Source organism: Balaenoptera physalus (genome assembly GCF_965194825.1).
Source record: "Balaenoptera physalus genome assembly, chromosome: 11".
Taxonomy (NCBI): domain Eukaryota; kingdom Metazoa; phylum Chordata; class Mammalia; order Artiodactyla; family Balaenopteridae; genus Balaenoptera; species Balaenoptera physalus.
In genome coordinates this window covers 61,830,064-61,856,668 of record NC_138896.1, presented here as the reverse complement: position 1 = coordinate 61,856,668, position 26,605 = coordinate 61,830,064, and the positions used below count along the sequence as shown (strand labels likewise).

General features: G+C 45.9%; 1 protein-coding gene across 8 annotated transcripts in view; it reads right to left on the bottom strand.

The window, feature by feature from the left end:
* The window catches only part of TRANK1 (tetratricopeptide repeat and ankyrin repeat containing 1), an 86,960-nt gene that overhangs the window by 40,366 nt on the left and 19,989 nt on the right, over window positions 1-26,605 (bottom strand). For 7 of the 8 annotated variants that reach the window (XM_082412704.1, XM_082412700.1, XM_082412706.1 and 4 more), the window contains 12 exons: window positions 25,612-25,743; window positions 23,321-23,371; window positions 21,207-21,333; window positions 19,326-19,476; window positions 16,798-16,916; window positions 14,183-14,266; window positions 13,448-13,586; window positions 11,562-11,693; window positions 9,441-9,611; window positions 3,088-3,249; window positions 2,292-2,546; window positions 345-521 (listed from right to left, as the gene is read on the bottom strand). In XM_082412704.1, coding sequence (XP_082268830.1) covers window positions 345-521; window positions 2,292-2,546; window positions 3,088-3,249; window positions 9,441-9,611; window positions 11,562-11,693; window positions 13,448-13,586; window positions 14,183-14,266; window positions 16,798-16,916; window positions 19,326-19,476; window positions 21,207-21,333; window positions 23,321-23,371; window positions 25,612-25,742 — 1,699 coding nt within the window. In that variant the 5' untranslated portion in view covers window position 25,743. The remainder of the gene's footprint in view (window positions 1-344; window positions 522-2,291; window positions 2,547-3,087; window positions 3,250-9,440; window positions 9,612-11,561; window positions 11,694-13,447; window positions 13,587-14,182; window positions 14,267-16,797; window positions 16,917-19,325; window positions 19,477-21,206; window positions 21,334-23,320; window positions 23,372-25,611; window positions 25,744-26,605) is intronic. The other variant, XM_082412707.1, reaches the window with a different exon arrangement.

The window sequence follows — 26,605 nt, the reverse complement described above, 5'->3', positions numbered from 1 at the left end:
TGCTAAGGTGGAGAAACCCAGAAATCACCGTAAATATTCCAGTAAGAGCCTTTATGTCAGGACCCTTGAAATGGTGTAAATAAATGGAAAGTATCTGCAGCTATGGACAGCCGACTTTGGAACTTAAGAATCCTCCTCCATCAACCCACCCTGACCGTTCACCATGATGGTCACTTCTTCCCATCAAGCTATGGGTGAGGGGCCAGGAGATACAGGCCTGGCCAAGAAATGGGCCTCTTCCAGATGGTTACTTTTCCCAGTAGGAAAGACCAAGGAGCACAGCATCCATTCTAACACCCAGCTTCCTCCTCAAGAAAAAGACTGCTTACAAAATAAAGGCCTACCTTTGATATCTAGAAAGATGTGGAGCGCGGCATGCAAAGGAGTGTCGCCTTCCGTGAGAGAAATGCTACGGGGGTCCGCACCCTTGGTCAAGAGGAGGAAGGCCAGCTCGAAGTCCCCATGCTTCAGGCACACGGCAAGCGGCTGCTCCTGGCTGCCCTGGAGACCCTCGGGCGAGGCTGGGGGAGGCAGAGAGAAGGGCCCGGTGAGCAGCATCCCTGAGCCAAGGTCAGCAGGGCCCACCTGAGGGGGGCGGGACCGATTCTGCCCTTTTTTTTTTTTTTTTAATTTATTTATTTTATTTTTGGCTGCATTGGGTCTTCATTGCAGTGCACGGGCTTCTCACTGCAGTGGCTTCTCTTGTTGCAGAGCATGGGCTCTAGAGCACAGGCTCAGCAGTTGTGGCGCACGGGCTTAGTTGCTCCGCGGCATGTGGGATCTTCCCTTCCCGAACCAGGGCGATTCTGCCCTTTATCCCAAATCAAGAGGGGGTGCTGACCTGACTTCTGAGGCCCTCCTGCCACGCCCCCTTTCTGGGAGGCAAGGGTTTCCCAGTGCCCTTGGAGGGAAAGCCTGCCCCCTTCAGGTGTCCTGTCCCTGGGCCTCACCTCCTCTGTCTCTCCAGCTCCCCCTCCCACCCCGCCACAGGACCACCATCAGCACTGGAGTAGGGATGGCGTGAACAACGGAACTCCCAGTGTTTGCCCAACACAGTCCTGGACATACACTCGGTGACCAGGACGTGAGCGTGCTTCCCACATCCTCTGCTTCTAGGAAGCTTCTTCCCGAGAATGCCCATCAGCCCTCATTTGCCATGTTCCCTGACACATCCCTACTGCCACATCACCTTCTTTTTAGCTCAGTCCACACCTCCCCTCTGCGCTGCCAGCTCCCTGACCTCCACCCCGAGGACTGCAGCCCTCCTGCATTGCCACCCACCAGCAACCATATGTTCACTGCCCATCCTGGGGCCCTGGCACCCGACCCCAGGGAGGCCCTCAATAAGTGCTTGCTTCATCAGGAACAAAACAGGAATTCCATAACCGCCATCGTTTCTGGGCAAAGGTAGTAACACACTCCACGCAAGGAATGGGTTTGAAGACATAAACCACAGGCGACCTTCCATCTATCTCCTGAAACCCGTGGGTAGAGCCAACGCCTGAAGGCGTTGTAAGTCACTTTGAGAGTTGGGACCAATGTGGCATCACTCTTTCTGAAGGTCATTTCCCCTTAAACGGCAAGGCAGGCGGAAAACCACACAGCCAAGGCGCTCCGCCAAGACTCTGCATCCATGAACTCATTGAATATTCAAAACAGCTCCAAGAAAGGGGGACTAGTTTCATTCCCATTTTATAAATGAGGACACGGAGGCATAAATAGCATGCCCAAGGCCAGTTAGTAGTGGCCTTAGTGGGGGGTAGTGGGGAGCGTAAGGAGGAGGTTAGTGCTTCCAAATTCGTTTTAAAATAAAACCTGATCCAGCAAGACGTCTGCACACACCAGACATACATCCAGCCAAGTCTGATTGTGCTGATTAAAACAGCAGATGTTTCCACCCACCCATTATTTGGCTGTTTCTTTAAAAAACAAGCATCACAAATCCCAATCCATGGATCAGAAAAGAATGTCACAGAGTTTGACAAGGACCCAGGTGGCATACTGAGTGCAGGGAAAAGTCCAGTTGGAGGCTGGGAGGAAATGACCGTTGTGGCTACACCAGGGCCCAGGCCCCCTCCACAGGCCTGAGGTTTCTTACACAAGAGAGAAAGGGAAGAATTCACAAAAGCGCATCGAACCCATCACTGTTTCCAATGAGAAGATAGGGAGGAGGAAGAGAATGAGGCAGAATTTAAAGGATCTCTGAAATCAAGCAAAAAGCCCCATGAACTGCGGCACCTAGACTCCCCTGGGATGTCCCCCCCACTGCTGACTCAGCATCTGGGACTCACCTCCGTGGTCTATCAGGTGGCCCAGGAGCAGGGTTCTCCGCTGGTCCCAGGCGCTGAGGTGGGGGAGGATGGCACAGAGGTCGAGGTTCGAGAGGTCACAGCCTTTGATGAGACAGTCCCCGAACGGTGGCTCCCCGCTCACTTTGCGGGTCAGCAGCAGAAGCATTTCAGGCCATTTCTGTTTTTCCAGTAAAAACTGGATGAAGGCGTTGGCACAGTCGCGGTCAATGTCATAGACCAGGTCGGGAGGGATTTCTTTCAAAAACAAGAACACACCACACTCCAGAAAAAGGTTCATGTGATTTCTGTCCCCAGCCAAAACCCAACACAGAGGGACATCATCACCCCAAGTTACAGATCAGTATTTTTAAGACGTGGGGAAACCATAAACAAGTACTTAGTTATTTGGGTCATGCTGCTCAACCACGTGTGAACCTCAGTGTCAGCACTGGCGTGTGAGCTTCTTGGGAAGGTTGGAAATACCCAAGGAGTGTAGAGTTCTAGCCAATAGAAAAGAGAAACATCTGTGGTATTTTAAGTAAGGATAGTATATGCAAATTCCAGGAGGCTGCATGAAAAACTAATAACAGAGGTTGCCTCTGCGGATGAGATTTAGAGACTGAAGTTCAGGGGTGGATGATCGACTTTTCACTGAAGAATGTTCTGTGTTGTTTGAATGTTTTACATGTAGATCATGACATTTATTTTTTAATCAATGTTTAAACAGATAGTAGAAAAGAGTTTTAAGGTGCGTAGAGCATCTTTGAACACTATGGAAGGTTGTGAGAAACCTTACCTTGCAGAGAAGAAAGGAGGCGCAAGAACCGCTGAACCACTTCTTGCTTCAGAAAGTTTTTCTGCAGCAAGCGGCTTCCGGAATTCATGTACGTCACTAGCTGCTCAGAGGCCTTCCGGAAAATGTCGCCCTCGCTAGCTGGTCCCTCGCCATTGCTCAGTCCTGCAAAATACCCCCGGGTGCTGCTTGTGACTGCAGAGATCACAGCCTCGTAGATTGCAAGGATGACCACACCTTTCCACTCCTCTGTGGAGCCAGGAGACTGAAGTGCCTGTTCCCCTCCCAGATCCTGACTCTGGCCTGGCTTCATGACCTGCTGTGACCAGGAGAATGCAGCAGGTTTGATTTTTGCGCCAGTTCTGAGCCTGGGCCTCAAGAGGCCTTGTTTAGTTCTATTCAGGTCCAGGCTAGATAAGAAACATCATAAAACAAAGAGGAATCAGTTCAGTTGTCCAAACTGAGCCCCATAGATGTGAAAGAGCCCAGCTAAGATCAGCAAGAAGCAGACACTTGAAGGAGCTCTGTTAAGGCTATGAGAACTGCCCAGCCTCAATGGCTGAGCTGCAGGATCATGAGCTAAATAAGTGCTTGTTGCTCTAAGCCACTAAGTTTGAGGGCTGTTTGTTATGCAGCAATGGATAACTGATACAACAGTTCAGGGAAGTGATGGCAGGAGGGTGGCTTACTGCAGCAGCAACATCCAACTACATGCCAGCCACCCATGCATCTAACTGGCAAGTGGAAAAAGCCAAGAGTAAGGAGCCACCTCTCTGGCCATAAGAGGGAAAACATTATCCCCTTGGTTCAATTTACTGAGAAAGTAGTCATGAGTAGAAATCAACCACTGAAGAAAGGTTGAAAAAGGGCAAATGTTTTATTTGGTATCAGATTATACACTCAGAAAGCTCTCTTGGTTAAAATGGAATCCTACTGAACAGATAACTGGACATCTGTTTTCACACCCAATGAGATGGGCCTGGACCACAGCATAAGTGCTATCATGTGGTGAACAGGTGAACGCATGTTCAATGTCATGTTCTAACAGAACAGGAACACTTTAAAGGAGATGGAAAAAATAAAAGCATCCTATTATCAGCCACGTCTCCCACAGCAGACCCTGAGGCAAGGATTTGTGTGCAAGTAGTTTATGAAGGAAGAGACCAGTGAGGGTGGGGGGATCGGGTCAGGGTCGGGGAGGAACCAAGCAGGGTGTGAGCTCAGGCTGAGTCCCACGGGGTGGGGGTGGGGGGGGTGCACTGCCTGACACCTGGGGGGATCTGGAGTGAGTCACACCTCAGAGCTGTGCCATCCAAGGCAAGGGAACCGGGCTTTCAGATTCTCACCTCTTTCTGCCACCGGCTACAGCCTGCCTTGGGAGGATGTAAATTCCCAGGCACTTCTGGTTTGAAGGAGCCTGAGCAAAACAGGCTCCATAAACCCATAGGCGGTTCTCCTTGAGAATGAGCCTTAGGTGCTGGCTTTGCAAAGTGAAGGCACACCAGGGAGCACACAACAATGGGAAAGGACGCAGGGGACCCAAGCAGAGTTCCGATGTCAGCTGCTTGCCTTCTGATACACACCTGGATCACCTTTCAACAGATCAGAGCACCAGAAACACACACACCCACACACACACACCCCAACTTCTGGGGCAAACGCCCACTGCTCTCTAATCAAGAGACCTTCCGGTGCCAGATGGAAGCAAGAACTAACATTAACCCTAGCACTAATCTCCAGAGAAAAGAAAATGGAAAACCTTGGCAAAGGAAGACTATATCACCTCAGTGAGCTGCCTATTCTGAGGCAAAGGACATGAACTGTGTGGTGTACCAATGATCGACTAGCACCCCTGGGTTCGGCATCCCACCTTCATCCTAGAATGCCTATGAAGACACAGAAAACAGTGAAAACTCACGAATCAGGAAAATAGGACGCTTGGTAAAGGAGGAACTTCCTTCACCACCAGGCAGATGGAAAGCTGCGACTTGTCCCCCTGCCTCATGCCTCAGGGCATCATTCCTTCACCAGGGCAGTTAGTTTAGTACAAAAGTCACTTGAAACTGAACGGAAATATACCAAGCTTGACAAAGGAGACAATTAGATGCAGTTGTATAATAAACGCATGGTTGTGTGGTTCAGAATAATTAAGAAGGGGGTCAGATCAGAGAAGGGTCCTGAAATCAGAAAAGAAACCAGAGTGGCATATCAACAACATAAAAAAGCATAAAAGGAAAGGTGCTGAAACACTGACAATGGTAGCCCTAGGTCAGCATCTCTGGGTAGGTACGGGTGATTTGTTTATTACTCTGAACTTGTCTGTTTGGTTTTTTTTTTCCTCTAAATTTTCCATAAGCTTAATAAGAGAGAAAAGAAACATCAGAATATAAAGTTGCTTATACATGATAATCAAGATTTTTAAAAAAGATGACTACGTAAGTACTGAACAGCAACCAAAAGACTGGATAAAAATATGCCAAGGTGTAATTACAATAAATTTTTGTTTTTATATAAAATGAAATTTTTACAAATTTTCTACAATGATCATATTTAGTAGATATATACAAGCAGATTTGAAATTAAAAATTAAAACTACAAGAGATCTTCTGAAGCTGCAAGCACTCAGAAGTGTTAGAAAATAGAAATAAATCATTTCAAAGAGATTTTGTTTTTGCATGAAATCTTCCTTTTGAGCTAAAAAAGGTGAAACTGGTAAGTTTTATTACATATGTTTTATCAATTGAAATTTATGTAACCATCTCATTTTTATAAAAGAAAATAAAAATGTGTAACTATAAATGCATGGAATAAGAGTAAATGACTAAATCACAACTATACTAATTTTTTCAGGCAGGTGGGCTTATGCAGAATTAATATTTTCTTGTCTTCCGTTCCTATGTTTTGTAAATTTTCTTTTTTAAAAAAGAATCTATTGCTTTATAATGAGGAAACAGTATCATCAATACCGCACATCTGCATTTACTGAAAACAGGGCATTGTGTGATGCTGAGGGATTTGAGGATGACACACCATGGCCTCTGAGTCACAGGCTTCGTTTATGCGGGAAACAGACACACAGAGAAGGTCCGCGTCCTCTTAGTGCAGAGCTAGAGGCGCCTTCACAGAGCAGAAAGCAGGTGGCGCCCAGGGGAGGACCAGAGAGAAAGGCTTCAGAGGCCTGGATTCGTTCTCACTCTGAAAGGCCACGCACTAGTGAATCAGAGAAAATCACAAACAACTGCGAGAAAAACAAAGACTCCAATCTTGTTGGTCCTGAGGACAGTCGGGCATCAGCTGCTGGAGAAGGTGGACATGCTGCCATCTAGTGGTGGCTGTGAGAGGCCGGGAAAGAGAGGTAACCAGGACCACTCAGGTTCACACCCCAACCCTGCCCACTCCCCGTGGGCTCTGGCTTCCCCCAGCAGCTAGTGAGAAAGGCAGAATCAGCAGATATTTAAGATTCTATTATACCAGGAAACTGAAAAAAATCAAAACTTTAAAAACAAAAACAAAAGTGCATGACATGCTAAAGTCTACAGCATTCTAAGAATTAAGATTAGAATTAATGAACAATAAATTTGCAAGCACATCAGCCATTTTCTACCATTCACTGGTGGTCCTTCTCTAAAAGTTTATTTTAAAACCTTGAAATTCATTGGCAGAGAAATCTGTTTGGTTAGTTTCAATTTCTCAAACAGTAGAAACCATCCTGAAACTGAGGTTACAGGTATAAGCTCTCAGGAGGCCTCTCACAATAATTTATTAATTACACCACCTCACAGAATTACAATTACAATTCCTTAAAAGAGAAGTCATTTAAAAACTAAACATGACATATCACAGCTTTAAAAGAACATCCCAGTAAAACAGGACTCTGCAAATACATTTATTCCCATGTTCTCACAGAAACAACAGGAGATATTTTAAATAAATGAATAAAAATTAAAACATAGATGGGGGGACTTCCCTGGTGGTACAGTGGTTAAAAATCCGCCTGCCAATGCAGGGGACATGGGTTCGAGCCCTGGTCCGGGAAGATCCCACGTGCCACGGAGCAACTAAGCCCGTGCGTCACAACTACTGAGGCTGCACTCTAGAGCCTGCGAGCCACAACTACTGAACCCACGTGCCACAACTACTGCAGCCGCGTGCCTAGAGCCTGTGCTCTGCAACAAAGAGAAGCCACTGCAATAAGAAGCCCGCACACCGCAACAAAGAGTAGCCCCCGCTCGCTGCAAATAGAGAAAGCCCATGCACAGCAACGAAGACCCAACGCAGTCAAAAAATAAATAAATAAATAAATAAAAAACATAGATGGGGAAACAGGGGGCAGTGCTAAAGGAAAAGCAGCTCCAATCTCCCTCACATAAAACTTTCCTGACCCTGAAAATTGCCACGATCCCCAGCCTGGCAGGGTGCCTCCCACTCTCCCCACCACACACACCCCATGTGCTGCCTACAACCTGCCGCCTACTCACCCATTCCAGCGGGGGAGTGTTTCTGGAGAAACACATCCAAATAACTTCAATAAATGTGCACTAACCATCTATTAAGTATTAATAAGTCTAGTTGTTCATTCATAAATACAAACCATCCAAAGATCAGAAGATAAAATAGGAAAAGCAACAGCACAAAAGAGAAGCAAGAAGAGGGATCAACTAAGCCCCAAAAAAACATAAATAACTCACAGAAGAGAGGACAACGGTCTTTAAAACAATTCTCACCATTCTTAGAGGCCATTCAAGAAGAAGTGGCAAATGTCAATCAAGCACAAGTTGTCACAGATAAGAAACAATCAGAGAACCAGAAAGAGTTCTTAGAAATGAAAACTGAGTTTCCAAATTAAAAAATGCAATAGGCAAGCTGAATTATAAAAGGAAACGCTAAAGTCCTAGTTAAAGATCTCGAAAGAAAACAAGGAGATAGAAGACGTTAGGGAAAGTAGAGAGACATGTTATAAATTCAGGAAGCTCATCCACGTAAAAGTGGTGACAAAGAGATGCTGGAAGGGAACAAAATGATAGAAAATAATTTCTCTGAGCTAAAAAAAGTTAGATTGAAAGAGGCCAGCAGGTGCCAGGCAAGAAGCATGCATAAGGACCCACGTCTAGACACATCCCAGGGAAATTCCACAACTCTAAGGACAGAAAATTCTAAAAGGGAAAAATAAATGAAACTGACATCACTTCTAATCAGTAACGGAGGCTAGAATACAAAGTTGTAAGGAACGAGGTTTTACAGAGTATTTCATAAATCTAAGAGATCCCAGATTGTCAGACACACCAGAAAACGCTGCCATTAAACTGTGACACGTCACTGATTGTGAAACACATTCCAGTTTCAAAGATGGCAAAATGTGGGGGGAAAGTGCAGCTGAGGATCGATAAAATACAATGCCTATATGCAGACCAATTCTCAATCTAAGGATAAAGACATTTTCAAAAACACCACGAGTCTACTATGCATATCTCCTCCATGAAAAACTTACTGGGGTTGGTACTTAGCAGAGTAAGAGAAAAATCTAGACAGACAGCGTGAGCCACAAGAGCCACATATGAGCGCAAGAACTAAAAGAAGCATAATATATATGTGCTGGGGCTACAGTCTAAACTAAAGTCTAAACAAAGTCTAAAAATATATGTGTGTACATACATATATACACACACATATACAATAATGTGTATGTATATGTTTCATCAAGCCAGGATGCTTAAAGAGTATCACATTTAAAGAGCAAAGTTCTCGGGGCATTTGGTGATTCTTTTTTATGGGTCCAACTATGCTACTATTTGTAGAAATCATACTACCATGTAAATGTGATTTAATGGTTTTCAATGTTCAGAATCAATCTACAGATGAAGCACAGAAAACCCAGAGTTAAGGAATAGGATGTAAATGACACAAATAACTTTACTAGACAAAATTCAACAACGAGGGCTGACTTGTTGCACTTTACCTTATACAGCAGTTAGTCCATATATGCTGTCCCAAACTGACAGCTCAAAAAATAGAGCTATACGTGTAGTTTTAATTGTTAGCTATGGTTGTTTCTGAAAAGTGGGCTTGATTTTTGTTATCTCATGGTCTGTCTGAATTTTTTCTTTCTTACTGTGTGCACGCATGGAAAAAAAAAAAATCACCCTTACTGCCCAAATGTAGACTTGCCAAGTTTCCAGAAAGTGGTAGACACTCTCACAGTAAGAGTTGTCTCATTCTATCTTTCAAAAACAGCAAACAAGTTTTCCAAAGATTGTGTGTGGGCGGGTGCTCACTTCCATCTTCATGTACCAAGAAAAGATAAACTGATTTGTACCAGTTTTGCCCCCTCTAAAGAGTTAATTCCCTGGAAACTGTACCTGAGAGGTCCTTAGAACATGCTGCCAGCTTTTCCAAGTGACTGTTGATTTTCTCAATGGCTTTGAACTTCTTGCTCCTCTTCAGGACATCCACGGCGGACCGGGACTGTCCATCCAGCAGAGTGGGGTCTGCCCCAAAGCTCAGGAGCATCTGCACATCGTCTGTTTGTCCTAGAGCAGGCCAAAGTGAGAAGCGGGGGGGCGGTTTGTCATGGTTGCTTCTGTAAGGAGACATCCCCATGAGTGCACTTCCTCCCAGTTCCCGGCCTGAACAGCCCGGGGCAAGGGGACCAGTGTCCCTCTGCTTATAGAAACTGAACTGCTGGCCTTGGGCAATTCAGCCAAGTCCCCAGAGCAAGGAGACCTGTGTGGAGTGTGAAGGATAATAGCTTTTAAGAGGTTCAGAAGTGCACTCCCCTCTACCTTTCTCCCCTCTCCTTGGCAACAAGCAAGGAGAGGGGGAATCTGGTTACTAGGCAACAGTTACAGCTGTAAGGATGACAGCAAGCTGTGACTTCAGATTTCTTTATTCCCTAGAGAGGAAACAGAATATACTTCCAGAAAAAAAGCCTGTCTGGAGACAAGAGAAGAAGTGGCAATTGCTTTTGCATCAGGGTCTTCTTGTCACTGTTTCAACCCTTGCAGCCCCACCTCTGGCTGCCAGCTCCATTTGCTGCTTTGACATATCTATTTGCCAAGCATCAAGGTGTCTCTGTGATCACAGGTGCAACAGATTTCAGAATGTAACAGGTGTATCCCTGGAGGTACCAAGACTTATGTGAGCACAGAGGGTTAAAGGAATCAATGCCCAATTCCCAGCTTCCGTACCCGTGCTTTCCTAAAATTCACCACCTTAACAAAGCACCTCTACTCCAGGTATCGTCCTGCTGGTGATGCTCTCCTTCCCCATCTCCCCAGTCACAAATGCTTTCCTCCCATTTTACAAAAATAAGACAAAATTAAAAAGTCATACTTCTTACCCATCAAGTACCTCACTGTGATAGGCAGAATTCTTAGACAGGCCCTGAGATTCCCAACCCCTGGTGTACACACACCTTCTCCCAGTTATCCATTTAATACTAATCTAAACTCTGCTATGATGAGACTCTGCAAATGTATTTAAGGTCCCAAAGCAGTTGACCTTAAGATAGGGAGATTATCCTGGCCTGATCACATGAGCCCTAAAGGTCAAAGGTTTAGAGGTCAGAGACAGGAGAGGGCAGAGATTCAAAGTATGAGGAATCTGATGCGCAAGAAGTTTTCCCCTGCTGGCTTTGAAGACAGAGGAGGCCATAGGACAAAGAATGTGTGCGATCTGTAGAAGCTGACAGCCAGCAAGAAAACGGGACCTCTGTCCTACAACTACAAGGAACCGGATTCTGCCACAATCATGTGAGTCTGAAGGAAGGCCTGGAACTCCAGATGAGAATGCAGCCTCAGCCAATACCTTGATTACAGTCTCAAGAGACACTGAGCAGAAAACTCAGTCAGATCACGTCAGACTACTAACCTACAGAGTTAGAGTGTCATTTTAAGCCACTAAGTTTACGGTGATTTGTTACATAGTATAGAAAACCCATGCAATTACCAAAGTATTGCCCCAAAGGAGGTGAAAGCTCCTGACCTCCAGAGTATCAACCTAAGGGAAAATTAAGTAGCTGCCAAGCCCCTTTTAAAAGGCACCATGACACATCCTTCTCTCACCTCCCTCCAAAATTATTTTTTTTAACAATTACTTATAGAAAATTTAATATATTTATGTTGCTTTGGTGATCTCTGTAGTAATAATAATTTTGTAATAATTAAATCCAGAAAAAAAATTAATGCTTAGAGTCTTAAATCACAGAAAGTTTTTTAAAATTTAAAGTTACGTAAGTACTTTTGCTCAAGAAGAGTATCACTGGATAAGACTTTCAAGGATAAAATATATTAGAGTAAACTTCTTTCTGAAAAGCAAACTGAACATATGATCCAAAAAAAAAAAAGGAATGCATAATTTGATATTTTTGACTATTAAAGCCTGTCACGGGATGGCACGGGTAAAGCGGTCAGTTGTGTGGGTTCCCTAGCGCCTGAAGTCACTCCACCCACAGCACAGCTCCGAACGGAGCTGCCACTTACGCTTGGTGAGGTACCCTGGGGAGTGGGCGGCAACCACGTGCAGGACGGTACAGCCATCGTTGTCCTTCTGGTTGATGCGACCTCTCCACTCGGGCTTGTAGTCCATTAACCACTTGAAAAGATGGTTTTCCCCTGAAGGAATGAGTTACTGATGTTATTTTCAACACACAGAAAAGCTGCAAAGCAAATCACTGTGCACCACACCGAGGGAACCCAAGGGGCATCCAACACACATTGTCACTTGCCACAAACAGGTGTGGAGACACAGAGTTTGTGCACTGAAAGGATGAGTCATATAAAGTTATTCATAGGAAACTTAAGTCAGATTCCCTAGAAGCACAGCCTGAGACAGGGATTCTTGTACGTGTGATTTATTGACAGAGGGAGAAAGACGGGGAGGGAAGCAGGGCAGGGCAGGGGATGAAGGCAAGCAGAGATGTGGCCTCAGCTGAGTCGGCTTCAGCCTGATCCCACGGGGAGCTGTGGAGCAGGAACTACACTACAGTGCTGACCCACCTTGAGGCAGGGGCTCACCTTTTGTACCCCGGTGTCAATCAATCCAGAGCTACAGAACCGCCTCCAGAGAGGGAGATGGTGCCTATTGGCAAAGAGCAGCTCCCTGGCAAAGGAGGCAGCTGTGCTGCAGCAGGTGGGGCTGGGGGCACTGGTCGTAAAGAGGACCTGGGCAGGGCAACAATCATTACCCCACTACATTACTATCAATAGGACGAAGATTTCAAATTCTTTCCCCAGACTCCTTCCTTGTAGGTCCTGGAAAGCCACATAATTCTGCCAACTCTGTGGACACCATTTGTCACCATGTCAGTTTTCCTCTGAGAGACGAATCGGGGATAAACTTGAAGACTTGATCTCATCCACACCTGCCTCTAACCGCAGGAGCAAACTTAAAAAGTAGACACAGAGAAGAATTGTGACTTTCATACCCAGAGGCACACCTAATTTGAAACTGGGAGGATTGGATCAGATTGCTTTTAATCAGACTTCATACTTTTACATGTTTTATCCACTGTATAAGAGTGAAACCTTTTATGGATTCTCCAACAGATGAAATGTATAACAACAGGGCAAATCTGGCTGAAGCAGAGATGGGGGCTCAGGTCTTCAAGCCACTGGCCACCCCCCCTCCCATCCTGAGGAGATGCTACAGCCTAGAAGAGGAAGACAGTGTAGACAAGTTCTCTTGGCTCCTTCTGGCTCTAAGATAGTGTGGGTCAGTGTCCAACAGTGAAGCTACATATGCTTAGAAAAGAAAAACAGACTTCTATCTAAAGTGTAAATGTGGATATTATATGTGTGTGTTTTAATGATAAAAATATTTTAAAATTCAAATCCTATAGCCAGGTGGTGAAGACTAAAAAAAAATTATATATACATATATGAAAATAGGATTCCTTTAAAAGAACCACAAGCAAACTGTATCAGCAATAGCCAGTGTTTCCCCTTGGGGCTTCCCCCCTCCCACTCCCCACAGTAGCTGGTCCTCTAGCCGAGAGGAAATGAACTTGGAAAAAGACCATGGCTGCCTTTGTCACCGGGAGGAGACTCCCTCCACAGCTCCCCTGAGAGCTCTGTCCAGCAAAGGCTGTCTGTCCCAAGTCCCGTCCTTGAATCCCAGGGCTCCACTCTGCTGCCAGGATCTGTCTGAGAACACAGAATCCTTTCAGTGTGGGCCTCTAGCTATGAGGTCCTGGGAGAAAGAAAAATGATGCTGTTTCCCTGCTGCCTTCATTCATCTGAATGATCAAATCATGAACTATTCAAATCATCTGAATACTCCACACTCTGGTTTCACTTGAGCTAAGTGCAGTCCCTGAAGTCCGAGCTGGAGGGCAGTGTGGTGGGCGTACCACCAGGAGAGAACTCACTGGCCTGGATGCAGAGGCGCATGAGGGCATGCAGAGGGTACGGTCCTATGGTCTCGATGCTTGCACCCATGGAGATGAGCCACTGGACTAGCCTGGGCACCTGTTCCATTTCCTCATAAAGTCCAATGAAGACATATTTCTGGGAAAAAAAAAACACAGGAAGAATTACGGCAGTTGCCATATCAATATGAAACTTCAAACTCCTTCCCCATAAAGTTTGGGGTTCTTTTTCTTCCAGTTTTATTGAGATATAATTTGACATACAGCACTGTATATATTTAAGGTGTACAGCAGAATGATTTGGCTTACCTACATCGTGAAATGATGACCACAAGTTTAGTCAACATCCACCATCTCATATACATACAACATTAAATTAAAAAAAGAAAAATTCTTTTTGTGATGAGAGGGCTCAGGATTTGCTCTCTCAACAACTTTCATACAGAACATACAGCCGTGTTCCTTATATTCATGATGTTGTACATGACATCCCTGGGACTTATTTATCATATAACTGGAAGTGGTTACCTTTTGACCGCCCTCATCCAATTCCCCCTTCTCCCACCCCCCGACTCATAAAGTTTAGAATCAGTAAACCCCTGATTAGCTGTGGCCCCAGCCTCAGATTACCATAAATAACAAATTTGCAGTGAGGTAGCTGAAGGGGAAGGTCCCAAACACCACAGGCCGGAAGTGGCCTGACTTGAAACCGTATGTGTCAAGAAGCCACCTTACCTCAAAGAGACTTTTCAGTGATAAATTTGGGACGCGGAGATTTCTCGGTAGCCGGTCTTTTCTCGCTGACAGAAGTAGAAATGACTGATGAAAGGGGAGAAACAGAAAAAGCTGGAACAATAATGGTCTCCACATGGGTTATTAGAACAAAAGTAATCTTGAGCTTTAAAACACAGAAACAAAAACACAGAACAAGACACCCTCTAGCCCTGTCTCTTTTTTTAAGTCACCTGCCAAGTTCTTCAGCCTGAGCCATGATAACCAAAGTGTCTCTGTCTGGCAAACTTCCTGTTGGTGCTGAGAGCTAAGCTCTCTCCACCTTTCCTCAAAGCCTGCTGAGGACAGGAGCAGCCGATGGCAGGCAGCACTGGGACAGTACAGGGGCAGGGAGGTAAACAAGTAATTTCCTGCAAAGTTTTTAAAGCTTAGCAAGTAGAAGAATCAAATCCTTTTGAAATAGCCCATCCCAATTAATTCTTTAGCACATTACTGCTATTTGGGGTCCATGAGACCCTATCGAGTGGTGTGCTGGGGCAGCTCCTATAAGTGAGAGCTCACTGTGCACATCTCTTGCCAAATCTGAGTCCTCCAGTCGACTTAGCAGCTTGAAATTGGCCATTGAAATCGAGAGAATTTACGCCACAGGAAGTGGCAAATGCCGCAGATCAGGACTTTTTTTTTTTTTCTCAGAAAGTCCGTTGTTAAACCTAAACTGAATCCCAGAGAAGTTAAGCAATTTTCCCTAGGTCACACAGAGAGCAAATCCTGAGAGGCCCCTACTGGGATCATCCAGGTACGCAGCTGGTCCAGGAGTTCTAGGCTTGGCATGGCCATGACTGGAGACCCAGTCTCAAAATCCACGTCCCTGACGTATGCTCTTGCCGGTGGGCGTGGCACCACAGGAACTCAGTCTATGGCTACATCTTGCTTCCAGCTTCTTTCAGTTTGATGCCCACTCTTAAGTGCTCACCCTCAACAGACCCCACTGCCCAGACTCTCTCAGATGACAGGTTCAGGGCTCTGACAATCCTGATGGCTGACCTGGCTTTTATAAGGTGCCTCCGTCTGCAGTGTTTGAAAATGGCCTAGGCTCCACTGCTGGTAGGATACGGGACCACCACTTGGGCTGGATTCCTGGGCCTCCGTGGCTGGGTGATAGGCCGTCAGGAACTACTGGGCTCCCACTCCCTCCCTCTCTACATAGACTATGGAGCTCTATTCACGTTCATCCCACGTGGGGAAGAGGGGACGTAAAAGGTTCTTTCCTGGGGGCTGTAAATGGAACTATTTTCCTGTTAATGAGGCCTAGGGCCTCCCACTAACAGATCTACCCTAACACTTGGAATCACAGAATTTTAGCACTTTTTAAAATAAAGCTAGAAAGATCTCTTAGTTTACTCATCTTATCGGAAAAGAGAAGATCCCAGATTTCTTGTTAACAGGGCCCCGGATTTCTGATTCCTGGTTCCCCAAGAGTGCAGCCTGCTTTCCGCCCCCTCACTGCCACGTTCTCGAGACTGTAATATGGGGATGTGCTTCTGGGAGCCCGTGGCCAGACTTTAGGGGGTTCCCATGAACTCCCTGAAGCTACACTCGTAATTGTGTGTATGTGTGTGTGCAAAGAGAGTCCCATCGATTTCATTAGATTCCCAATAGCACCCGTGACCTTCTCAAAAACCGAAGAATCCTGTATCCTACAGTCATCCAGCCTTCCTGGGTCCAGAGTCCTTACAGGCTGCCCTGGCTTTTGGTGACTTTTCTGGACCGCCTGGCTTTAAAAAGCCTGCAGGCCCTTTCTAACCAAACTCCCAGCCTGGGCCAGCCCATTCTCAAGAGCGCTTATAGGCTGCCGTCAATGACAGCTACTACTCATTGGGCACTGAACATACAGGTGCCAGGTGTTATAAAACCCCTTTGGCTCAGTGTCTGGCACACTGTAAACCCTCAATGAACATTATTATCAGGTGCTTTTGGTCCACTATTTCTAATCCTCACCTCAACTGGGAGGGAATAGGTTTATATCCTGCAACTTCCAAATGAGGAAATGAGGCTCAGAGAGGAAGGAATTAGCCCAGACTAGACTGGGGAGGATTTGGATTCACGGAGGCACCTGTGTGGCACTGAAGCCCAGTTTCCACAGTCCACTGGGCTCCTCCATCCTTTGGATTCCTGGCTCTGGATTCAGGTCCTACAGCCTTGCTGCTACCTGAGGGTAACAGTCCCTTGAAATCATACAGCAACCCTCTGAGAAGCACAGGCACGTTATCAGGCCCTGGCTAGCAAATGCCGTATAAAGAGGATTATGAAGATGAAGAGGCAATTGTTTATTTCCCTCATTCCACATCACCATTAGCATCTGGACTTTACACTTCTTTGATGACAGTGGAGACACAGCAAAGAGTGAGGCTGCCACAAACTTTTCCTAGCTTAAAAAATGGAAACTGGCGAACTAATATATCTCAGTGACTTTCCATCTTTAATGAGGTTAAAGTTTAAAAGTTACTTTGGCATCAAGATAAGCAAGTACTAAATTATAATCCCCCAGTGGCAGCAGAAAGAAATCATTTAAGCAAGAATGTACTTTCCCCACAAGAGAGCCATCTCCTTTCACTTACATGCAATAATCCTTTCTTTGCCAACTTTTCTATTACAGATTGCCACACTTCAGTTGAGAATCCAATAGTGAAAATATAATCAAAGCAGGGCAAGAAGCTTTGCAAAACAACAGGGTCACCTGAAAGAAAGTTCCAGAATTTAGAAATTTTAACTTGGGGAAAGTCTAGAACATCTAGGAAAAGGTAGTCCAATTAAGACCACACATAGACAAATGATAAATTTAAGATATCAAAAAGAAAAGAGAACTGGGAATTCCCTGGTGGTCCAGGGGTTAGGACTCCATGCTTTCACTGCACGGGGCAAGGGTTCGATCCCTGGTCAGGGAACTAAGATCCTGCAAGCTGCGTGGCACAGCCAAAAAAAAAAAAAAAAAAAAAGGAGGGGCCATATAGGGGTGGGGGAGTGGGAGGTACAAACTACTGGGTATAAGATAGACTCAAGGAAGTATTGTACAACATAGGGAATATAGCCAATATTTTGTAATAACTGTAAATGGAAAGTAACCTTTAAAAACTGTATAAAAATTTTTAAAACTTTAAATAAAAAAAGAAGAGCCTTTTCAAAGTATATAAAATCCTATATAATTGAAGTGGTAATCATTTTAAGTTTGAGTGAAAGTCAGTCCCCTAAGGCAGCATAATGTGACCTAACACTCACTTAGCTTCTCTATTTGCCAAGCCCAGTGATGGGTGTTATACTAATCCCTCAAACCAATAAGGCAGTGCCTATTACCTCCATATATGGAAGAGGAAATGGGCGCTTAAGGGAAGTTATAAAACTCACTTCCTTTAAGAAAGGTGACAAATATCATTTTCATCCAACAGTGAGAAACTATGAGAAATGAGATCAAGCTTCGTGGCTTATCGTGCAGCTAGTTCGTGACAAAACCAAGACGGGAACCCAGGTCAAGCAGCTCTTTGAGTCAATTTGCACTCTTTCAAGCTAGTGGCCTTTTGCATTTCATGACCCTGCAAACTCGTGGATGAGAACATCCAAGGCGACAGGTCAGGGGCCAGAATAACATGGCACCTCTTTTAGGATTATCAATTTCCAAAAATGAGTAAATAGCAAAACAAACATATGTTGTATAAAAAGGATACACAATTTTCATAAATACATTTTTCAAAATTTAGAAATTGGGCCATGGGCATAACATTCATCCTCCAAACAGGTATACTCTGGTAGAAAAGTCTGGGATGCACTACCCTAAGAAATCCTGTTAACTGCCCCCCTCAGGATCCAGATTTCTTAGAGGGGCAGTCACCAAGAGACAGTTGTCTGGAATTCCCATAACTCTGGCCTGGCTTCTGACAGAACAGTGGCTTTTAAAAGACACAGAGGACAATGAAGAAGTGTAGGGAATGGGTCAAGCCATCAGGTTCAGAGGAAAGGGAAGCAGGCTTTAGTCACTGTCGGCAAAAGGCTGACGGGAAAGCTGCGACCCATTAGCACCTGTCTGGACACTTATTTCTCTGCCGGGAGACACAGCTGAGACCACCTCTAACCCCTTCCCATCCACTGCCTGACACTGCTCTCGCCCCTTCTCTGTGCCGAACTTGCCAAAAATCTGTAGGATCCCATCCACGGACCACAAAAGTTGCTTCCCCACAATTGCAATGGGAAGAGCTGGATCTATATCAGTTGAGTCTATCGTCAGCAGTAATTTCCCCATTTCGAAGCTGAGAGCATTCTCCAGCAATTCTAACATGTGCCGTTGCTCACATTCTACCATCTCTAGAATCAGGGCATGTGCTGTTATCAATGCTGTCTCAACGGCAGAACATAAATTAGTGGCGCATCTTGAATTAGTGCAATCTTAAATTTGACCAAACACAGTATTTGGAAACAACAGCCTGACCATTGGCAGAACTTTAGACTGCGCTGTGATAACCAGGGAAAGAGCTCCTTGGTCCCTGGCAGGGAGCATATTACATTGTGTTTCATAACTGTCTATTTTTGCCAATTCCAGGCCACTGACAAAGCCGTCTCACGGGTCAGGTCTTCAGACTAATAACCCAATAAGTGATGCAAACCGCCACCCTCCGCCCAACCCAGTGTGTCCCTCGTAGACTGTCAGCTTCCACAGGCCCCTCCCTCAGCCTTTTCAGATTGTTTTCATAGCAAACAGGAACATTTTCTTGACACACTGGAGAGATACATGCAAAAATCACGTAAAACACGCAGTATAAGTAGGGAAATCCCTATGGCTAGCAACACAGAAAACTTGATAAGTCTGAAACAAAACTGGAAAATTGGGACAGCTTTAAGTGATTTGTGCAAAAAGACCCAGTTGTTTTCACAAAGGCCCCAGTCAACAAAGCTTCCCATGTGCTTTCTAGTGTAAAAACCAGTTTCATTCAAGCTACATAAATAAGCCACAAAGAAAAACACCCAAAAAAAAAAAAAAAAAAAGAAAAACACCCTGTAATTATCTCCCCAGAAATCTGAGTCCCCAGGAGGCTTTCAAAGAAATCACAAGCACTTTAAAAGAAAGAAAGAGGGCGGGCCTCCCCCAGTCCTGACTTACTGCCCATCGTGGTGAAGACTCCCACCAAGAAATCAGCAAACTGGGTCTGGTCCTGGTTGACTTGCACGAGTCGCAGACCCTTGAAAAACATGTGAGCGGCTTCATAAGGCTTGAGCAACTGCAGCAAGGAATAACCAGCTCGGTAGTATCCCTGCAACGAAGAAAAGCAAAACCGTAACACACCCGCATCTCTTCTGACCTGCTGCTGAAGGCAAGATTGAGGCTGTGAGGAAACAGACTGCAGGAGTCTGACTTCTAGGTACATACAGATTTCTAACAAGCTCTGGATACAGGATTTCCACATTGCTCCTGCCATTTTTTAACTGGCAAGAAAATAATCCCTTTCGAGTCCATGACATGCACAGCATCTAACATAGGACCCAGAGAGAGGGAGCGGGCCTGGTTCCAATGACATGTGTGGTTTATGTATTCATGCCTCAAATCGCAGCCTGGCCAAGAAGGGAGGAATGAAACCAATCCTACGAATACAGTGTTCTGGAAAAGAATGAGATGTCATGTCAGCACAGGAGTTGTTCCCTGCTCCTTTCAATCAAAGTAAACACAATTTCCAATGGTAATGGCAAGCACTGAGGTTTACCCAGCCCCACATTATAGGCAACATACACCAGAGGCCAAAAAATTTTTTTGGTTTCTGGAGAGAGAGGAAAATTACAATGATTAATACAAGAAAATGGTCAGTTTTGCCTGTATACAAACTGTCAAACTCTTGAGAAGGAACAAAATGATTCGTACTGCTTTCCCCACTTTAACCATCAAAATGAATCAGTATCAAGAGCTACCAAAACAATTTTCTGTCTAAGATAACACAAGGTGTTCACCAACTGGGTTCATAAAAAAGCAAGCACCTGAAATTCCACTTAATACCAAATCTCTGATTATTTACTGATTTGTTTCCACCGTCATTTAAAAGTCTAAAACAGTAGATAACAATCAGAAAAAGGAAAGAAAAAAAGGTGGTTTTTCTTTTTCCCCCCCAACCAAGCAAGCTGGTACAGAATTTCCCATTTCTTTGCCTTCCTCAGTTCTAAGTTTCACCTTTTATTTTGGAGGGAGGGGAAGGGGATCAGAATACATCACCCCAAAATGTGACACTTTGGCATAAGGATTCTTTTGAGCTGAAGGCATGTGAGATTCAACAGATGCAGAAAGAAGCCTTCCTGGGACTTCCCTGGTGGCACAGTGGTTAAGACTCCACACTCCCAATGCAGGGGGCTGGGGTTCGATCCCTGGTTAGGTAACTAGATCCCACATGCATGCCACAACTAAGAGTTCACATGCCACAACTAAGAGTTCGCGTGCCACAACTAAGGAGCCCACCTGCCACAACTAAGGGGCCCACGTGCCACAACTAAGGAGCCTGCCTGCTGCAACTAAAGACCCAGCACAACCAAATAAATAAATAAGAAAGAAAGAAAGAAAGAAAGGAGCCTTCCTGGAGCCTCCCTTCTCTGATTAGAAGCAGAAACTCCAAGAAATAAAGATTGCCATAAATCCCCTCTCCCGGAGAATTCTTATGGCCACAAAGAAGACAGTGAAACTTGCAAACTGCAAAGAACATGAACAGACTACGAATATTGGTGCAACTACATCAGAACAAAATGAGCTCCACCAGGATCTCCACTGGACTCCATCTGCCAAAAGGCCCGGCTCCGCTCTCCCCTGCAAATGCCTTTCAACACTTGGCCACCATCCTTCTTGCTCTTCTCCAGATACAGCACGCATGCTCTGTGCACATCTGTCTTAAGTGCAAAGAGAGTTGAATGAGAAGCACTCCTAGCATTTCCATTTTAAAAAGAAGGAAGGGAAGGAGGCAGATTAAGAGGAAGAGGCAGCAGCCGCAGTGTCTGGCGGTCACCATACCTTCACGTAGGTTGGATCCCACTGGAGACACTCCTTGGCGGCCACATAGGCCTCGTTCCATTTCCCGAGGCTGTAAAACGCATTGGATTTGTTGCACAGCAGCACAGCCAAGTCCCTGGAGGAAACCCTGTGAGAAAGGACAAACTGGTGGTCGGTAAATAGTTCTTTCATCCTGCAAATACAGAACCTTGAAGGCCACCATTCTGGTGTTGGTTGCTGCCATCGTGATAGGGTTTCAGTAGGAAGTGTCCCAATGATGCCTATGACATCTGACCCTCATAGCCTGGAAAGCCTGGGATGTTTGCTATGCCCCAGTCTCCCTTCCTCACTCCCAAATCCTGTTCCTATCTTTTCGTGACAAATGTTCTCAACACCTTGGGTCTACCTCCTACTGATCTCCACAGGTCTTTTTATCCTTTAGAGACCATTGGAGAAGATGCTACGAAAGGACGGAGAGGATGGGCGTTCCCACCGAGCCCTCGCAGAGAACAGACTCCGTGGGAGCCACCCCACATGCACGGAGGCAGAGCTCATCAGAACACATGACCACACTGTCCCCACGGGCCCTGCGAAAGATGCAGGATGAACACTGTTCTACTACATAGGCAGGGCCACCCAAATGCGTGCAGGACCCGGGGCCAGAGTGCAAAAGGAGGCCCTCACACCATGTGGCTAACCCCTGTCCGATACAGTAGCCACAGGCCATGTGTAGCCATTTAAATTAAAATTAATTAAAATTAAATAAAATTTAAAATTCAGTACCTTAGTTGTATTAGCCACCTGTTAAGTACTCAATAGCCAAATTCTTTACTATAGAACATTTGCATCATCACAGAAAGTCCTACTGGACAGTGCTAGTCTAAGTATTTGAAGGCCATAACTCAAGCTTACAGATGTTCAATAAAATATCTTTTAGCCTTCTACTTTATAATAACTGAAAGGCAAGCTTCAAATTTAGAACACAGGCACTGTCAGGGCAGGGTGGGCCAAGCTGGCACCCCTGCCCACTCCCTCTTCTCTTTCCATCTCAGCCTTCATCCTGCACTGCAGAAGACACAATCCCAAGCTCTGTCCACACTCCTGACCTTGGACAGCGCTCCAAAGAATGGACTGCGGCTAAGAGGCCTGTGTAGGCCCTAGGAGCAGGGTCCATGGACAGGAATTCCAGGGGCCTGGTACCCACAGTGTGGACGAAAGAGGAGGCAAGGGCTCTGGCTGGGTAAAGCCCCTGGCCCCAGACTCCCACCTGTGGGGAGGGTACAGCTGGAGGACGGCCAAAGCAGGCCTGTAAAGCCTGGCAGGGCAGGGCCCCTCCTGCCTGGGTCTAGGGGGTCACACAGATGCAAGGTTAGTGGTGAAACCAGGCTGCAAGAAGCAAAACACAAAATATACCATAATAGGTCAACAGAAGCCCAAGTGCTGTTGATTCAAGACACACAAGGTGGAAAAGCAAGGCTTATGCTTCTTTTTTTTTTTTATTGAATACTTTAACTGTAAAAATAATACAAATAGAAAAGTTAGGTAATACAGATACCCACGAAAATAAAGCAAAGCAAAAATCTCCTCTACTATGTCCCTACCCGCAGTGCTTGGTGTATCCGGCTCCTCTCACTGCCCATCACTCCCTCCCAGTGAAGGATGAGGGCCCAGAAGCACAGAAGAAGCAGTGGGGCTGTCAGAGGGTAACTGACAATGGAGCCGTGGCCACAGTGTAGTAGACGCCATGTGTCCAGCCCAGACACCCTGGCCAGTGCAGCCAACCCCAGCAGGAATGAGTGTTGGCTACAGCTAGGGTCTCCTGACGCCCCGTTCTCCAGCGATTTATCCTCAGCCTAATGGGAGCTGCCCTCTCCCCAGAAAGTTACACCCCCGTTAGGGACTGTGTCCCTCCCCCCACAAATTCATACGTTGAGGCCCCAGCCCCCGTAGTGATGGTATTTGGAGAGAGTGCCTTTGGGGAGGTGATGAGGTTTAGATGAAGTCAGGAGAGTGGGTCCCTCACGATAGGATTAGTGCCCTTATAAGAGACAGCAGAGGGTTTCCGTTCTCTCTTTCCACCATGCGAGGATGCAGTGAGAATGCGGCTGGCTGCAAACCAGGAAGGGGGCACTTACCAGGAACTGAACTGGCCGGCACCTGGACCTTGGACTTCCCAGCCTCCATAACTGTGAGGAATAAATTTCTGTTGTTATTCCACCCTGTCAGTGGTAGTTTGTTACTGCAGCCTGAGCTGACTAAGCCAGCCCCACTCCCTAGGACAACTCCTGGGGCCAGACAGCCTACAACCGGTGACTGACTGACATGGGAATTAAAAGGTCAGCCTCCTTGTCCCAAAGTGGGACAGCTCTGCAGTACAACTCCGGCTCCAGAGCTCCCCAGGGGATCAGGCTGCAGCTGACTCCAGCGGAGACACCATCCCTGCCCTATCCTGCTTCCCTCAGTCCCCTTCTCCTGAGAGCACCTGCTCAGTTAACCACAAGTCCCTAAACCCCTATGTCAGCTGGCAGCAGCAGGAAGGCAGTGATGGGCCCGGGGAACTGTGTCAGGAAGGTCCCATGACAGGCAGCATGTGACGGTGCAGGCAGGTGTCCCGTTAGTGGTCACACAGCTGGTAAGTGGTGGCGCTGAGATCTGAGTACTCACAGTGTGGTCAGTCTTTGGCCACAACCACGACACAACATTACCTTTTCAAGAAAGGTCAATGTTTTCCCCCGAATGAGGAGCTCTAGGCCCAGCTCTGACAAAGCTCTGACCTGAAACAAGAGGGGGCAGAATGACAGAACTACACAGGCTCAGGCCAATTACAGTCAATTCAAGTCCAGCTGGAGTGTAGACACCAAGGAGGGAGGAGGTGGGAGCCATGTGTCGGGAATTCAACTCGGTGCCACTTCTCGGTACACGTTTAGGCTGCATACACCCTACAAATGCCAACCTCTGCTTCCTCTACTACAGCTGTCCCCAGAGTACGATCTGGAAACCTCTGGGGGTCCCCAAGACCATTTCAAGTAGTTCCCAACGTCAAAATATCTTCACAATTGTAGTTGGTTGAATAACGGTTTCCAAAGGATGTTTTTTTTTGTTTTGAATTTTAGAATTTTATGTTTTTATACAGCAGGTTATTAATTATCCATTTAATACATATTAGTGTATATATGTCAAATAATGTTTTCTTTTATGGCAAAAAGAACTCTGGAGATGGGATTAATTTAAGGATCTTGAGAGGAGGAGATTATCCTGGATTATGATACAATCACAAAGGTCCTTATAAGAGGGAGACTGAGGGAGCCGGCCACAGCAGAGGAGAAGGTGATGTGACGACAGAAGCAGACACTGGAATGATGTGCTTTGAGGATGCAGGAAGGGACCACAAGCCAAGGATACAGGCAGCCATTCGAGGGTAAAAGAGGCAAGGAAATGGAGTCTCCTCCACAAGGAACCAGCCCTGGTGACACCTTAATTTTAGCCTCGTAAGACTCCTTTCGGACCTCTGACCTCCAGAAGTGTAAGATAATAAATGTGTATTGTTTTAAGCCACTAAATTGGTGGTCATTGGTTAAAGCAGCAACAGAAAACTAATACAATTAATACCAAGACAGTGTGTGCCTTTTTCACACTCATTCTCTCACACGTGGATAGGGAATCTTCCAGAGGCTACCTGGCGTGTGGCATCACAACAGACTAAATGCAGAAGCAGATGTGAGAAGACAGATATCTTCCATTGAGACAGACATTAAAGAGACTTGCGAAAATATAAAATGTAAAACTCTTCTCACCAAATTTTTCATTTTGAAAAATAGTTATTTCTCATAAAAATGTTGCTTATGTTAACATGTCATGGGTTTATTACTGCTATTTTTAAAACGATGAATAAATACATATTTTAAATGTTTCTCAGTTTTGAGTTCTAATATGGGCTTTATTGATAGTTACAAACTACATCAACAAAAGCTCTTTGGGGTCCTGCCTGTAAGCAGTCGTGATCCTGAAATGTTCAGGAACAGGTCTGCTAGAAGTTGAAGGGGCAGGGGAAGAGGTGAGGCTTAGTTCCTGGTGGTGTGCCCTGTGGCCAGGGGGTTGATGGCATGGATAAACAAGATGAAATGAATGACAAGTGAGGGGCTTGGGGGCTTCAGTCATCCCAGGAACTCTGATCCTGGAACCAGACAGAAGCGGAAGTTTGTAATGTTCATCAACAGTCCCCTGAGTTTCACTTTCTGTTTCCTGAATTCCTCTAGTCTCTGAGCTAACACTGCAGAGAAGACAAATAGAAAGTGGAAGGAGAAAGGAAACAGAAACTAGGTGGTGTGATAACAAATGAGAAAAAAACAAGAGTAAGAGCGTGAGTCCCCGTTTACTTAAAAAAACAACAACAAACAAAAGGCAGGGAGAAAATCCAAACACTTACCCCCACCGGTATAAGTGCAGGAGAATCTGGATGGCTTCATCGTACTTTCTGATGGCCAAAGAGAAGTTCCCATTCTTAAAAACCTGGTTGCCAGATTCTTTCAACAGCTCAGCGTAAGCTGTGGGGTCCATCCTGTGAGGAGACGGAGGAAAGGCTGGCTGCCCGCCTGAACAGGCCTCCTTCCCCTCCACATCTGCATCGCTGAGTCTGGGGAGGCAGGTTGTTCATCCTGGCCCCTCCCACCGGCCTAGGCTACACCCTGACCACATCCCTCACCACCCGGGAACCAGACTGGGTGTCTGCTCTGATGAGACGGTTTCTTCCTCAGTTCTCTTCTGACCTCAGGAGCAGCAGCCAGAATGATTCCATTTATTCTGTGTTAATGACCAGCTAGGCTCTGAGCAAGGAGGCTGCTTCCATGCACAAGACGACATAAAGCTGGCAGCTAGTGGCAGCTCTTCCCATAACCGCCACTAGTATTACTCTCTGATTTACCCATCACAGCAGCCCAGAAGGAGGCTCTGTCCTCACTGTTCAGATGAGGAAACTGAGGCTCAAAGAGGTTCAAGTCACTTGCCTAAGGATCTGCTAATGGCGTTCCCTGATTCTGACTCCAATTCCAAGTTTCTGCCCTTGACCCTGTCCTGCATCACCTACTCATACAAGGAGTTGACAGTCCTTCCACTCTCTTAGAAGGAGGGAAAGGGGAGGGGAGGTACAGTCCTAAAGGCCTCAAGGGGCTAGGACACGGGGCCACCACCACTGCCTCTCCCACCCTCCTCTCTTCCTAAAAACACTAGTAAAATAAGCCTCAGAGTATTTGTCTCTGAGACTGCCACTGCCTGCTTACCTGTCTGCATCCCCCAGGAAGCACCTGCCTCTTTCATGACTCTTGTTTTATTTATTTTGTAATGCTATGGCCTAACACAGAACGGGTACTTAAATATTTGTGGTGTAATGAATTTGAATGCCAGACTCAGACAGGCTGTTACTG